The sequence below is a fragment of the Danio rerio genome, chromosome 22 (assembly GCF_052040795.2).
Source record: "Danio rerio strain M-AB ecotype USA chromosome 22, GRCz13ab, whole genome shotgun sequence".
NCBI lineage: Eukaryota > Metazoa > Chordata > Actinopteri > Cypriniformes > Danionidae > Danio > Danio rerio.
In genome coordinates, this window is record NC_141042.1 from 10,149,716 (window position 1) to 10,166,238 (window position 16,523).

General features: G+C 35.0%; 2 protein-coding genes across 11 annotated transcripts in view; both read right to left on the minus strand.

The window, feature by feature from the left end:
- Positions 1–904, minus strand: part of LOC147838420 (uncharacterized) — an 82,102-nt gene extending 81,198 nt beyond the window's left edge. For 9 of the 10 annotated variants that reach the window (XM_087303912.1, XM_087303909.1, XM_087303910.1 and 6 more), the window contains exon 1: positions 794–904. The gene's annotated coding sequence lies outside the window, so the exon portion shown is untranslated. Of the gene's footprint in view, positions 1–789 lie in introns of all 10 variants that reach the window. The other variant, XM_087303905.1, reaches the window with a different exon arrangement.
- Positions 905–3,321: 2,417 nt separating this feature from the next.
- LOC147838421 (uncharacterized) lies at positions 3,322–7,775 on the minus strand. The gene is made up of 2 exons (XM_087303996.1): positions 7,637–7,775; positions 3,322–5,302 (listed from the first exon to the last, which is right to left on the minus strand). The coding sequence occupies exon 2, from the start codon at positions 5,271–5,273 to the stop codon at positions 4,437–4,439; it is 837 nt and encodes a 278-aa protein (XP_087160122.1). The 5' UTR covers positions 5,274–5,302; positions 7,637–7,775; the 3' UTR covers positions 3,322–4,436.
- Between the last annotated feature and the right edge of the window lie 8,748 nt (positions 7,776–16,523).

The window sequence follows — 16,523 nt, forward strand, 5'->3', positions numbered from 1 at the left end:
AAACGCAGAGCACACTTCAAAGGGTTTTGCTGCTTTTTCTCTGTGCAGGAAACGGATGTTTATAGCGCGAAACCAGTAGACGGGAAATAACCATCAGCGCTGGTTTTTGCATCAAATCGTGTCAAATTGTGACAAATTGTGTCTTTCCGCTCTTTTCATTTTGCTGGAAACCAACCTGGAAATGGCCAAAACCCCTCCAAAACCATGCTGGTTTTGAAAGCAGGGACACTTATTAACCACGGAAAATATATATTTCTGTCTAAAACATTAAAGCCTATTAAAAAAAAAAAATATATATATATATATATATATATATATATATATATATATATATATATATATATATATTTTTTTTTTTTTTTTTTTTTTTTTTTTTAATGAAAAAAATTATTTGGTCCAAATTTCGTCGCAAACAATATAAAATATAAATCTGCTGTTTTTCTTGTTCAGCCACATTTGAAACAGGATTTTAAAATCATGTTATCGAGCTCTAAAAACAAAGTAATTGCTTTGCATACAGCATGCTTTTTCAATGTGCATTACATTACAGACAATATCAAAATAAAATAAAATAATAATAATAGTAAATAAAATAAGGGTTTATGTTTTTCACTTTTTCCAAAAAGCGTTTTCTTGTTTGCGAATGATTCCCTTAACTTTTTTATTTCATGCTTAACTTATCTCTACTTCCTGGTCATAAAAATATTTGAACAACAAGTAGCTTAATTTACATGTAAAAAACGTTATATTCTCTCAAATAGCTGTATTAGTCTGAGAATTAAAACTTACTTACAGCAGTAGAGACGGTCTTGTGCAGCCGAAAGATTAGCTACAGAAATCTATAAAAGACTTTTCGTTCTGACTCCGTTAACCTTTGTTTTTTTTTTGCCACATTCTACAAAGTGAAAATAAAAGTTGAACCTGAAAATAAACCAAAGCAGTTTGGGCTCATTAGCGCCATCAACTGGACATCAGTGTGAAGCAAAACACACCCGAGTTGTCTTCTTTTCAGGAGTTTCTAAAAGGAGAATGATGGTTGAACACCATCATTAAATTGTGCATTCCTACTGAAAATATTGAATACTTTTTCCTTATTTTCTAGAACCGTTACATAATTCTATTGATCAGTTTTTAATTGATCAGTTGATATTGATCAGTTTTAGTTTAAGTAAAAAATATAATAAAACAATACTAATAATAAATAAATAATAATAATAAAGTAAAAAACTAATTCAGAAAACTAAACTAAATCATGAATTATTTTGGATTTATTTGGATCATTTCCTAACAGGACCCAGTGACAGGTTGTTTATTCCAATAGATCTTACCATATGAATTGAAAACTTTGTCTTTCAGAAGTTCAACTTCTACTGATTCAGCTTGTCCACATTTATTACATACCTGTTTCCTGCTTTCCTATCCAAACCCTGATTTAATAAACAATCACCAACACACATTCTTGACAATAACACATCATTCTTCCTATTGTCAAAACTCCTTATACACACACATTTCCTTGAAAATGATAAAATGCTTCCCCCTTTTTCTCATTATCCCACTTATTCTGCCCTATCTTACTTATTTCTTTCACAATTATCCTAGTTACTTAGTTTACTAATTGCTATTTGTGTATTTGTGTGTAAAAGCTTTTTAGGTCATCGATCTGCATTTTTATTTTCCTCTACTTCCTTGTAGCCTGGTACACACATGAAGCTTACCATAAGTCTAAACTGTCTTATTCTGAATAAACTCTGCATTATACTTCATTTTCCACATCCTGTCTTGCTGATACAATTCCACTGACTAAGCCATTTAATACTGAAATAGAGTCTTCATGCTTGCACATCCTCCATCCACTAACGAACTAGGGTTCTCTGTAGTGAAAACAGATATATGATTTTCTATATGATATGTTCTTATTGAAATGTTTACTATGAATTGTAACATGTAAAATGCTGCTTCTATTTGATCAGATTCAGGATCTTTAGAGCCTCCAGTGAAAATGTGCACTTAGTTGTAATATGAATGCTCTATGTATTGCTGCACTGCTATATTGGTAACCATATTAGTTTCATTGTTATGTTTTTCTTTATATATATATATATATATATATATATATATATATATATATATATATATATATATATATATATATATATACATATATATATATATATATATATATATATATATATATATATATATATATATATATATATATATGTAACCAGGTTTAAAAAGTTATTTTGTTAAACACAAAAAGGTTATTGATACCCTGGGGTTGACACACAGCATAACGTGAGCAAAATCACATGTTTCTCATGTTGTGATTAATATAGTGTGCTGGCCCTTTAAGGCCCATATGTGAACTGATCGAAGTCACGCGAGAGCTCTAGATGCAGCGCGAGTTTTTCTCCATGCGGTATGAACGTCTGTTGGGAAACTGGGAAAGGCCTGTAAAGTCCTTTAACTCATGAAATACTGCACAATACATGCATGCAGTGACTTAAAAAGTCTTTTTCATGGTGATTAATGTTCAGATGGCTGTGGATTTTGTTGTTTTGATCGTGATTTCCAACATCGTGAAGGAAAGCTAAGCTAAAGTGCTGACTCATAGGGCCCTATCATACACCCGGCGCAGTGTGGCGCAAGGCGTGGTGCAGTAGTCTTTTGGTAGTTTAAGCTTGGCGCAAGAGTCTTTTGAGGCGTTGCGCTACGCTGTTTAAATAGCAAATGCATTAGCGCTCATTTGTGCGCCCATAGGTGTTCTGGTCTAAAAAGGAAGGCGTCCTGAGGCGGACCGCTGGCGTGTTGTTATTTTGAGAAACTGTAATACATTTTTCATTAGACCAAAACCAACCCGGTCTAAACTCCGGCGCAGAGTTGGGGCTCACTTACGCACTGCTTAATACGCACAAGAGACCAATAGGCAAATATCTTTAAATATGAAAAAATGTAAATATTAAGGATAGATATATATAGGATATAATAAGAATAGATATAGAATATAAATATAAAGGATTAAAATATTACAAAACATATTATTTTCTAGCCTACATAAATATGAAAAATCACTGCTTTTATGTCTTCTTCATCTCAGGAGCTTTTTCAGTTCGTTCTTAACAATTTGCTTTTGTATAATGTTATTATTATTAGCAGTATTATTTATTATATCCATATTTATATTTGTTTTATTAAAAACAAGCTTAGATTTGCCCACCTGTCAGGTTTTAGACCATATGGGGCAAAGCATGTGTTTTCGGATATAACTCGGGTTTTGAGCACATTTTGGTATTATTATTCATTTATTTGTTTGCTGGAAATTAGAACTGAATTTAGAAATAGTTTTGAAACAAATATTTGCACTTAACAAACAAAAGTATTTATTTATAGACTAATTGATGTCTGTGCGTAAAGGTTTCCCTATCCAAGAGCGAAAGTGAAAGTGATCCATTATCTCTCATTCTCACGCAGTAAATGCTCTGTTTAAGAGTTTTCTGTTAAAAAACTGTTAATTGTTTGCTTGTGAAATGCTCATTTTTTCCACTTAGACTTACTTTGCGTCCTGTAAATAGCGAATGTGCTCTTGGCGTGACGCAGCTGACTCTTAAAGGGAATGGGAGATGAGATTCTAATTGGTTTATTCTCAAAACACACCTATAACTCATTAAGAAATTAAACTCAACCCTTTTAGAACATGCGCCGTGGCGCAAGGCAGATTTCCCGTCATCAGACTGGTTTAGACAAAGTTTTGACTATAGGAGCTACCTCAAAAGTCTAGTTTGACTTTGTCTATTGGTGCCACCATGGTGAAATGATATGACATGACAAAAATGATGTTCATTTTGCTCTTAACTTTCGACGATCTCCCCTTCACAACTCCATCGTTGTCAGTGACATCAGACTGGTATAGACAAAGTTATGACTATAGGAGCTACCTCAAAAGTCTAGTTTGACTTTGTCCATTAGTGCCACCATGGTGATATGATGTGACATGATAATGACGTTCATTTTGCTCTTTACTTTCGACGATATCCCCTTCCACAATCCCATCGTTGTCAATGACATCAGATTAGTGTGGACAAAGATATGATGAGGAACTACCACAAAAGTCTAGTTTGACTTTGTCTATTAGTGCCACCATGGTGAAATGACGTGAGATGACGTAATGATGTTCATTTTGCACTTTACTTTCGATGATCACCCCCTCCACAACCCCATCCCCTACCCCCTGCCTGCCCTTCACCATTTTACTTTCGACAATCACCAACCCTATTCCCACTTTTTATTTCCGACAATCTCCCCCAGCCTCTGATGACGGTCACATCTTTGAATGATGTTTCTGATATATGGAAGAGCTATTATTATTCTAGACCCAATTATGTTAAATGCAGAGTCACACTTGAAAGTACATGATCTAAATACAGTGTGAACTCCTACTGAGATGTTGGGCATTTGTATTTGGTATGACAGAGTAGACAAGGTAATTGTGCGAAGCTCTTCCCACATGGAAGGCAGTGATACGGCTTTTCTCCAGTGTGGATCCTCTCGTGAGCCCTCAGATGTCCTAAGTGATTGCATCTCTTCTCACAGAAGGAACATTTGTAGGGTTTTTCTCCAGTGTGGGTCCTCTCGTGTGTTTTCATGTCTCCTGACTGACTGAATCTCTTGTCGCAGTGTGAACACTTGTAGGGTTTTTCTCCAGTGTGGACTCTCTGGTGCAGTTTCAGCTCAGCATCGGTAACAAACGTCTTTTTGCAATCGAAGCACATGTGATTCTTCACACCCTTGTGTCTTCTCAGGTGCACATTTAAAGCACCCATCTGACTAAAACTACTCCCACAAAGGAAACACACATGAGGCTTTTCTTTGGTATGAACTCTTTGGTGTTCTTTTAGTATGTCTGCCCTATAAAACTTTTTACCACATTGATCACAGGTAAATGGTCTGACTCCAGAATGAGAACGAAGATGCGATTTATAAGAGCTTGACTTTCTGAAACTCTTGTCACACTGGTTACATTTATACGGTTTCTCTCCAGTGTGGATTTTCATGTGATCTTTAAGGGTTCCTTTCTTTGTGAAACTCCTCCCGCATTGGTCACACGTGTGTGGCTTCTCTTCAGTGTGGGTCTTTAAGTGATTGCTAAGGTTTTGCTTTCGAGTGAAACTCTTCCCGCACTGATCACATGTGTACAGATTCTCTCTTCTTTTCGATACATTACTTTCACCATCTGTGCAGTGCAAAGTCTTTTTTTCCAGTTTTGTAGTCATGTTGTTACTCTTTAGTTCTTTCAACGGGTCTAAAATAAAAAGTAAAACAGTTTTATTTATTTTCAATTAGTTGTTATAAATTGATGACAGAAGTGTTACTGGAAAACAAAAAAATTAACCCCAATGTTGATTTTAAAATATATAAAATATGTTATATAGGTAGCTGAATTGTTTTCAAATATTTCCCAAATGATGTTGAACAGAGCAAGGAATTTTTCACAGTATTACTTATATTTTTTCTTCTGAAGCAAATCTTATCTGTTTTACTTCGACAGTTTTTAATAATTAAAAAAAAAACATTTCAAGGTTAATATTATTAACCCTCTTAAGCAATGTTTGTTTTGATTGGCTACAGAACAAACCATTGTTATACAATGACTTGCCTAATTAAGTTGAGTCTTTAAATGTCACTTTAAGCTAAATACTCGTATTATAAAAAAATTATAGTAAAATATCATGTACTGTCATCATTCATTCATTCATTTTCTTTTCGGCTTAGTCCATTTATCAATCAGGGGTCGCCACAGCAGAATGAACCGCCAACTTATACAGCATATGTTTTACGCAGCAGATACCCCTCCAGCCACAACCCAACATTGGGAAACACCCATACACTCTAGTATTCACACACATACACTAATGCCAATTTAGCTTATTCAGTTTACCTATAGCGCATGACTTTGGACTGTGGGGGAAACCGAAACACCCGGAGGAAACCAATGCAAACACGGGGAGAACAAACACTTGGTGGGGTGGGGGGGGATAAAACAGCAGCCACAGGAAAATGGCGCCAGCACAGTCTCCGCACACTATCTATTGGTGGAGTGGAGAGACAGGGATAGAGCCAATTCAGTGGACTGTGATGATTGGGAGGGGCCAATGGAGGCAATTTGGCCAGGACACCGGGATTACACCCCTACTCTTTATGAGAACTGCCAAGGGATTTTTAATGACCACAGAGAGTCATCGGTTTAACATCTCATCCAAAAGACAGCACACACTGACAGTCCCCTTTACTTTACTGGGGCATTAGGACTCACACAGACCACAGGTTGAGTGCCCCCTGCTGGCCTCACTAACACCACTTCCAACAGCAACCTAGTTTTCCCATGTGGTCTCCCATCCAGGTACTGACCAGGCTCAGCCCTGCTTAGCTTCAGTGAGTAAGCAGTCTAGGCTTCAGGGTGATATGGCTGTGTATATATGTATATATAAAATATGTTGATGCAGTTAAACAATAAGTAGTGTATTCTTTCTATTATTATAACTAAATAATCCTACAGTTCATTGGTCTAATCAGGGTTTGTAATGGTTTTGTTTTTGCATTCTCTTGAACTTTAAACTGTTGCTGTCTGTAGAGCATGAGAAACTTTTCATTCATCTGTCAAATTTTTCTGTGGCCCAGGAGTGCACAACACAACAACATTTCAAAAAGCAAACCTTAATCTCTCAACACAGTGATATTGAGATCAAAGATCAATGTTTGCTTTTTGGGATGTCGTGTTGTTCACTACTGGACATATTATCTACCGCTTTATCAGTACTGTTTCAGTGGCTCTTGCTGCCTTGTTTTATATGCATTTACATCAAGTGTGCTATTTTATTATTTATTCTGCTTCTAAAAACGTCAAAAAAAAAAGGTTATGTTTGTATTAAACAATTGTTATACTATCTCAGTTCCTTTTGTTCAAACCGATATGACAGCTTTTTAGGTATACCAAGGAAACTGAAACTACAAAATGCGTCATCAGCCATTTTTCTACTTCTTCTTCTAGTACACGTCTTCAACTTTTTATACACAAAACAAATACATCAGATTTATTTAAAAATGCTGAATTATTAATGTCATTGCTTAGATTAAATTATATATTTTTTAAAAAGTCACTGAATCAGTTCCATCTTTACAGTCAATCGTCATTTATAAATAAATAAACAGATCATAAAAATAACAATTAAAAAAATCCTATGCAAACTGTATTGCTACCCTAAAAATTATAATTTTATAAAAACATGTTCCTAATCATTCAATATAAATGCAAATAAACAAAAACCACCGTAGAGTCACAAAAATACTGTGATAATATTCCACTTACTGCTTTTAATAACACTTAAAACTTTGATTAAACATTTCCACAAAGCAACTTAATCAGTTTAAAAGACAGACTCAATACAAATGATACCACAGAAAGAATTATATTAAGATTATATAAAGATTATATCATTGACAGGGTTTAATTAACTAACTCGAGAACAGACGAATGAAATTAAAGTCTGTAAAAACTGACAAGTGCCCAAAAAACAAAACAACCAATCAAAATAAAAAAGAGAAAGAAAATATACCAGATCTGACAGGTTAAACATACCTGGAGTGTTCCTCTGTATTTTACTGATCTTTACTTTTCAAAGGTGACTTCAGCTGTGACTGCTGTGAAGTAAAGCAGTATAATAAACATAAAGAAGTACAGAAACTAGATCTTGTCTTCCTGTTTGTTGGCATTCCATAGGTCCATATTTGAATGCATATGCTCAAGCTTGTACAGTCAAATGTTATTCAGTTTTTGGGCGGGATTTTATTCCATAGCCTAACCAGGCTATGTTCACTGATAAAGGCATAGTTCACCGTAAAAATGAAAATCTACTCGTTATTTAGCGATTTTTGTCATGACTGGGTATCACAAAAACAAGGGAAAGATCCAAGTGCAGTGAAATGTGAAGTGCAAAAAACTAAGCACAAGAGTAAATCAAACAAAAACTTAACAGGAATCCAAAAACATAGTAATGATACTAAACAAAGTGAACAAACAAACCGAACAAGAGGAACCGGATCACGAATAAAGCAGGACAGAACTAAACAGAACATTGAAAATCTAAAGGCAAACTAAACACAACATAACGGCTTATAAACACAGAACTAATAAGACAATGAGGGACAGCTGGAAACAAGGAGTGATCACATGACTAGGATAATAAACACAAAAACCAAAACATAAACTGGTGCCCTTGAAAACCACCAGAGGGCACTGCAGCAGGTGTGACAATTACAGGTTTGTAAAAGTTTGAAATAAGTAAAGAGTGAATGAAAGACGATACTAAAAAACTCAGTAAGTTAAGTGGGTTTTTTACTATTTAGAGTAAAAAAAAAAAAAAAGTTAACTTCCAAACTATCATCTCGAACCCGTCTGGCCATTCTCTTCTGACCTACCTCTGGCATCAACATGGCATTTGCACCCACAGAACTGCCGCTCACTGGATTTTTTTTTCCGGACCATTCTCTGTAAACCCTTCAGATGGTGGTGCATGAAAATCCCAGTAGATCAGCAGTTTCTGAAATACTCAGCCCATCTTGCACCAACAACCATGCCACAACCAAAGTCATTTAAATCACCTTTCTTTCCCATTGCTTGGTTTGAACTGTAGCAGATCATCTTGATCATGTCTGCATGCCTAAATGCATTGAGTTGCTGCCTTGTGATTGGCTGATTAAAAAATTTACGTTACCAAGCAGTTAGACAGGTGTACCTAATAAAGTGGCCTGTGGGCATATACTATATTATTCATTTGGAATCCGAATTAATGTACTATTTCAATCAAGTTAAAATATATTACATGCATGTTTAATTCAAAATCAGATGTTTTATGACAGAAAAGTATACTTTTTTTATATCAACATTACTTTCTCCAGCTTTTTTAAGAGACCATACCTTACATCGCTCATGAAACATGCATTTGATGTTCTAGTTTTACTGTTTCAAATTTCTTTTAAAAGTATGCTTTTTGACTACGCATTATGGGGGAAAAAAAGAGGAAACAAAGATCTTTTGTCCAGTATTAGGAAAGTCCAGTATTAGGAAATACCTGCACATTTTAATCGGGAAGTTGATCTATCTGAAGTGACTCTCGGCTGGATGTTTCTACCACAATGCCTTCTCGACTGTGTTCTGTAATCCTGTTTTTCCTGTGCCGTGAGAATCTTTTAATACTTTTAATTCAGTAAATATGGAGCATTTATTTTTAAACACAAATCTATTTCCACATGTTAGAAAAAATATATATTTTACTACTTAAACCTGCATGATTTGATTCCAGGAAATTACATTATAATGCTGTTTGTCCGTTAGTGTAAAAGTGTTTTTTTTTATGTGTTTCAGGTGAGTTTGGTGCTGATGCAATTAAAGTGAAGTCAGTATCAGTGACTGAGGAAGATTCTGTCACTTTAAACAGTGATGTTATTAAACTACAGGGTAATGATCAGATACTGTGGATGCTTGAACCTCTGGAGACTCGTATTGAAATCTATAAACATTACAATAGCATGTTTGAGAGTAATGAGATATTTGAAGACGGACAAACTAGATCTCTGACCATCGCAAACATCACGATTGAACACTCTGGAATTTATAAACAAAACATTATCAACTCTAAAAGAAATTCAACCAGGATATTCTCTGTTACTGTGTATAGTGAGTAAATATCAATAATAATAATAATAATAATTATATATATATATATATATATATATATATATATATATATATATATATATATATATATATATATATATTAATAAAAGCATATACAATTACAATTAAACAATTGTACAGTTAAAAACTATTAATAACTGGCAGCTAAATGTATTATTCTGTACACATTTCCTCATCTTCTCCAGCTCCTCTGCCTGTAACATCAGTGTCATCAGCAGTTACTCTACAACATGTCCTCCGCCTTCCTTAATCCAGCATTGCTCAGTGTTGTGTTCAGTGGTGAATGTGAGCGCTGTGAGTCTCTCCTGGTACAAAGGAAACAGTGTATTGTCCAGCATCAGTGTGTCTGATCTCAGCATCAGCCTCTCTCTACCTCTGGAGGTGGAATATCAGGATAAAAACACCTACAGCTGTGTGGTCAACAACACCATCACAAACCACACCACACATCTAAACATCAATCAAACCTGTCAGCCATGTGCAGGTATGTTAGTGTTATTTGACTACTGAAAAAAATAGTGATTCAAAGTGATTTCGCCTACTTGGTTTACTACTTTAAACATGCATTTTTATCCATTTCATTATTTTCTCAGATTATCAGTCAGTATCCCGTCTTCAGCCTGTGCTGATTTTTGTCTCAGCTGTGATTCTGGTGATTTGTGTAGTGCTGTTTCTTCTCTTCAACAAAAACAAAACAAGACGAAAAGGTCAGTCTGTCCTTCATTCATTCTTCAATTTTCCTTTGGCTTAGTCCCTAATTTATCAGGGGTCGCCACTGCAGAATGAATTCCAGGATATGTTTTACATAGCAGTTGTTCTTTCAGCCGCAACCCAGTACTGGGAAACACTCATACACTCTCATGTTCACTAAGGCACTCATACCCTAATTCCAATTTTGTTAACCCACTACATCCATAGCCGTTGTCTTTGGACTGTGGGGGAAACCGAAGCACCCGGAGTAAACCCATGTGAACATGTAAAGAAAACCAGTGACTTTCTTGCTGTGAGGCAACAGTGCTAACCACTAAGCCACCATGCTGCATCTGTCCTTCAACTCATCTAAAAGAATTTAGAAAACCTTTATTGCTACTGCTTGTAGTGAAATTGTGTATGCGTAAATTGCGTAAATTGCATAAAGTATGCAAAAATTAGATACATTTGTCCTAAATTAATATAGAGGGTTTGCATGTACGCCAAAATTTAGTCCAACCAGTGGTTAATTTGTGAATTGCAAGGTCCCGGAACAGATCGGGGTAACGGATTTGGCATGTTACCCGAGGATGTAGAGGTGTCGTACACGAAAATGGAGAGCTGGCATGGAACTGGGGGTTGGGTTTGGCAAGTTTTTTTGAGGACGAAAGTGAAGAGTATTGGGGAGTCACGGAAGAAAGTGAAAGTGAACAGCGGACAGGGGAGGAGGGCAATTGAAGAGGGGATCAGTAAAATGAGGTGCCGGATCAGATTTCAGAGGTGCCGAATCTGGCGTGTTCCAGCACAAATTAAACCCCGAGTCCAACACAGGATCACTGTGAAATATGTGCACATAGGTACATATGGCTTCATTTTGTCTGCTTATCTCTTACCGCTTTTCCAGGACAATTGGTTTTTTCAGTAGTTCACCATAAACAGTGATAGACTTGGGATGTGGAGCAGATCAGATCAGGGTTTGAGTCGGACGAAGGACAGTTCGAAAAAACATAAACCAAACCCAAAATCAACAGTGTGAAATCATGTAAAAGCATGCAGCCGCGATTGATTATCACTACTAGTTCGCGTTTGAAAAATACTATCGGTTGGGTTTAGGGAACAAGGTTTTGTTGTTCTGTTGATACAAAGCTCATATATTATGTATAATAACATAACCTGCTTCTCTAAATGCAAGACATTAGCTACATTTCCACCCACCTATTTTTATGGGCATTTCTGATATGGACATAAAAAAAAATTAAAATCCGTTAATGGAAATGGCAAGATGCACATAAATTTTAAAAATGCGCACAACTAAGTAGGATAAACTTTTTATTCTATAAGAAAAGATGCACATAAACTATGATGGAAACACTTTTATTGGACAAATTCTAGTATGCACATTAAAAAAGGTGTGATTTTGTTATGAGATCATGAGACGATAAAAATGTGTGTGAATGGACAAACCAGCAGGCTGAGCACACTGTAAAACATCTAAAATATTGTTTTGCTAATTTTAAAACGCCTTAACGGTTTCAATATGAGGGTTATTATATCATTTATTACCTCTAGGACTGTCAAGACAAGAGCATCTGTGCTTGGCGTCTCATGCCTTCCAACGCCACCACATGATCATTGCCTGTCGGCATGCTGTCATCTGAGGGGCAAGTCATTTATTAAATGTAGAAAAGATTCACGCAACTTCTCCCGCCGCAGTAAATTCTATTTTTACTGTTGATATTTGGAACCAGATAATCAGGAAGTGATGATTTTGTTCTCTTTGACTTTTTGGATGAAAAAAAATTAAAAATCACACTTATGAAAAAACGTGGCCCAGTAAAGTATTTGAGATCATCAAGAATGTACATGGCGCTCTTTAGTTGATTTGTGAAAACACAAATGGCAAACACATGTAGTTCAGGGTACATATTTCTAGGCTCTTAAATATGTAGCTCTGGGCACATATTTCCAATGAGCCTAGGTTGATTTAATCAGCTATCCTTAAACACAGCCATACTGCTAATTGGTTGCAAAGGTAAACAATAAAAGAAAGCATTGAAAGCTGCTAAATGATATAAAGGACTTAGTAAGCAGGAAAGGGTGCAATATTTCGAGACACTTGGTGGTAAAAGTTACATGTGAGCAGTATTGATTAGAATATTAGCCTAATATTTCACACGCTTGACTGGACATGATCAGTACAAACTTGAATGTTGTCAAGATTCTGGTCCAGGAAAACCTGCTTTAATTTGGCCAACTGCAAACAACGTTTGTTTCTTTAATACTCTAAACATTTTTTTCCCAAATTTTGACCAATTAATACAGCTCAAACCATGATAGTATTTCATAATTTCCAGCTTTAATAATCAAAATATTCAACGTTTCATTCGGTTCAGTAGCATTGTTTAAGTAGTATGGCTGATTGAAGACTTGGGCATTTAATTACAGTAGCACAGTTTATCTTTTTAAAACTATGAGAGTGACTATGAAGAAAGTATAGCGGGGAGGAAATAACTAAATGTTAAACATTGATGTTGGGAAAAAGATATTTCAAAATCTGCCATTAGTATCTGGGCGCAGCCTTTTTGATGAAAGCTGAGATTGCATCTCTCAGTGATGCAAAGTCAGACACAATGCACTCAGTAAAGCTACGTCACTGTGAGGGGTAGGTTAGGAGTTGGGTCAGGTGAGCCCATGTATATGAGTTGGTGGTTCATTCCACTGTGGCGACCCCGGATTGATAAAGGGACTAAGCTGACAAGAAAATGAATAAATGAATTAACCAGGCCCATAGCCAAGGGGGGAGGTGGAGTTTGAAAAGACCACCCAGTGACAGAAGTCCAGAAAATGACCCTTTTATAAACTCATTTATCCCATTTTTTGCCTGCTATGCCATCATAAATTGTGAAAATTATAGATAGAAAAAGGCTTTAAGTCAAATTTAATTTTTAATTATTCAAATGGCCAAAATCTTACTGAGTAAAACTGAATGAGCCCATTGTGCCCATATGGTATTTTTTATTTTTATTTTAAACACATTTACCAAATTCCCTTTTTTTATTTTTATGATGGATGGTATTAAATTTGTATTTAAAAATAAGTATTTTTTTATATTTCTTAATTCATTTTTCTAAATGCTAATCTCATAACAATATTTATAAAACTGGATTAACTTAGTTTAAATTCAAATTTGTAAACATATACGTACGTTGTAGTAAAAAAGTATAGTGAGCACTTTGGCAAAATTGTAGAAAATAATTTTGGTGCATCAAAAAAATTGTGGTTATGATTACTACTGACCACCCGACAAGCTGATCCAGGAAAGATTAGATCTTAAAATGTCATTAAAATGCATGATTGAATAAAAAATTAGACGAATAACTGCAAAAAGGTTGCCTTCTTCAAAAAAGAAAAGCACCCCTCCCAATAGGCTGGCTACAGACCTGAATACTGGAATCGCTGCTCTTCTGCTTCTTCTGTCTCACTCTGGCCGGAGTTTTGTTTTCGTTTTTACTAAATCTGTGCTCATTGGTCGGCTGTGTGATGGGCGTGACTTCAGTAGTAATAGTGTTGTTTAAATCAGTTTTGTATCTGTGCAGTAAGAGCAGCAGAGGGCGATGTTTTCAAAACTTCTCACACACCTTAAATAATTTAACCTTTTGTTTGGCACTGCTTTTTTAAACTATTTTGTATTGATTCGAATTTATTCGACTGTTTTGCCTTTCTTTGTCAATCCATATTGTAACATGCTTCAGCAATAGGTCTTTAAAATTATAAAATGTTACAACTGTCTACATCTGTGGTCCGACACAAGACTAACTTGAGTAATTTTTTTGTATACAGATTGTAAATGCAAAAACCCAATCTAAATATGCTAATTGTGTCATGACAGCAAACCAATGAGGACTTTCGATGAAAACTAAAATCAACTGATGGAGCATCCACTACTGACGGCAAACAATAGCATCATATTTAAACAGCTGCTTGTATCTAGCTCATTTACCTTACAGCTGCTCTGCTATCATGTCTCACCCTCCTTCACCTTTTTGTCCAGTTAAATATTCATTAAATCAAAGATTTATCTCACTAAACTTATCAGTTTGCTCTGTTTTTTTTTTCTGTAATGAATAAGTCACATTTAGACCTAAACGGAAATAGGAAATGAATGATGCAAATGAACCTGTTCCTTCCCACGTGTTCAATCACTTCTCATCTTTATATTTCCTCTTTTTTGAGCTTTATTGTGTTAAGTGGAGAGAGTGTAAATAATTAAAATTTCTACCTTCCTTATTTTGTATATTTTATAGATTTGTTGTGACAATAAATTATATCAGTGAATATAAAACAGTCTCTCATTGTGAATTAAATAAGAGACAGTTATTTGCCCTTTCAGTTTTATTACCTTTTATCTTTTACTATATATATATATATATATATATATATATATATATATATATATATATATATATATATATATATATATATATATATATATATTATAAATCTTATCTCTGTCTCACATCTGCAAAAGGGGTCGTTTCTGGCTTTTGCTCAGATCGACTGTGTGATGTTTGTTTAGCAGTAATTTTAGATGTTCAGAAATACCCTACCCCCACAGTCTTTCTGTTTGTAAAGTAAACAGATGCCAGGTGGGCCATTGTATTGTGATGCTTTATATTGTTTAAAAGGAAAATGCAAGAAAAACAAACAAACATGTGAAATAGAAAACAAGATGGATTGTAAAATGTGCATTTATAGATGTTTTCAAAGTGAAACCGAAACTAAAAAGGTTTTAATAATACATACATGTGTTATAATTAGGTTTTGTTTTGTTTTAAATTTGCTGTTTAAATTTTTGAGTATTAATATTTATTTCAAAACACAATTTAGGGGTGAATTTACACAACACAGTTTCAACAAAAAAACTGAAAAAAAATATATATATATTTCTCAGCAACCCACTACTGGCCTGGCATGCTTACTGCAGCATTTTTTCATTTACACAGATACACCAATCTTTAACAGAACAAGCTTATTGGTTTTGAGTAAATTATGTTATCATTTAGATGTGCTCTAAAAACGAATATAAACTTGAACAGAGAGGGAAATATCAAACTCAACCAAGTGCTGATGGAAAAGATGAATCCGGAAAAGGCGAAAGCAAAACTACCACACATTTTCATCTGATACTCAACACCATTTGCAATTCAAAGTTTTTAGTCACATGATTGGAGATAACCTGGAGGACAAGACATCCAATGAACTGCATTACTGGCTTATCAGTTTTCCATATTAAAGTGCACCTATTTTACCCCTTTTTCCAGATTTAAGAGAAGTCTTTTGTGTCTCTAGAATGTGTCTGTAAAGTTCCAGCTCAAAAAAACTCATCAGATTATTTAATACACAATTTAGAATATTCAAATTTTCTGCTCTGAACACTTTGTAGCTGTTTTTGTTGCCTGTGCCTTTAATGCTGGTTCTCCCCGTCCACCGTTCCTGCCTTAATCTCCGGCTGCTTTAGATAAACAGCACAGTGACAGATATGAAGAAAGCAGATCTCAAGTAGCGTTGGTGAGAAATACTACAGTAGAACCAAATGATTATTTGATGTATTTGTTGTGGAGTTAATGCAAGCCTTTCTGCAACGATGAGTCACACACAATGTCCTTACAAAGTTCACACACATACACAGCAGACACACACACACAGTGCACATGTTTAACTTTGCAGTGTTTTTGCACGGCAAATGTGACAGGATACACATTATTATCCACTGCTGTATGGATATTTGTTGTGTTCATGTACAAAATAAACCTGATTTAATGTCCACAAACTGGAATTGAAGCATCTTCTTTTCTATAATTCTACTGACATGCGGCTGTGCTGATAAAGACCGTAAAATCACTGTAATTTATTAAAACCTGCACTACGTTTTAAAATTGTTTCAAACTTGTAAAACGTATTCTTGGCATTTGATGATGATTGATGATCACAGAGAGCTGAAAAGATCTTTTATTCCTGGTTGCTTTGCGCACGTCCTGTCTTGTTGATATGATTATACAAGTTACAATGGAGATATGGC

Bases quoted from the DNA above. Each gene is read 5' to 3' on its own strand.
- LOC147838421 (XM_087303996.1), bottom strand. From the start codon at position 5,273: ATGACTACAAAACTGGAAAAAAAGACTTTGCACTGCACAGATGGTGAA.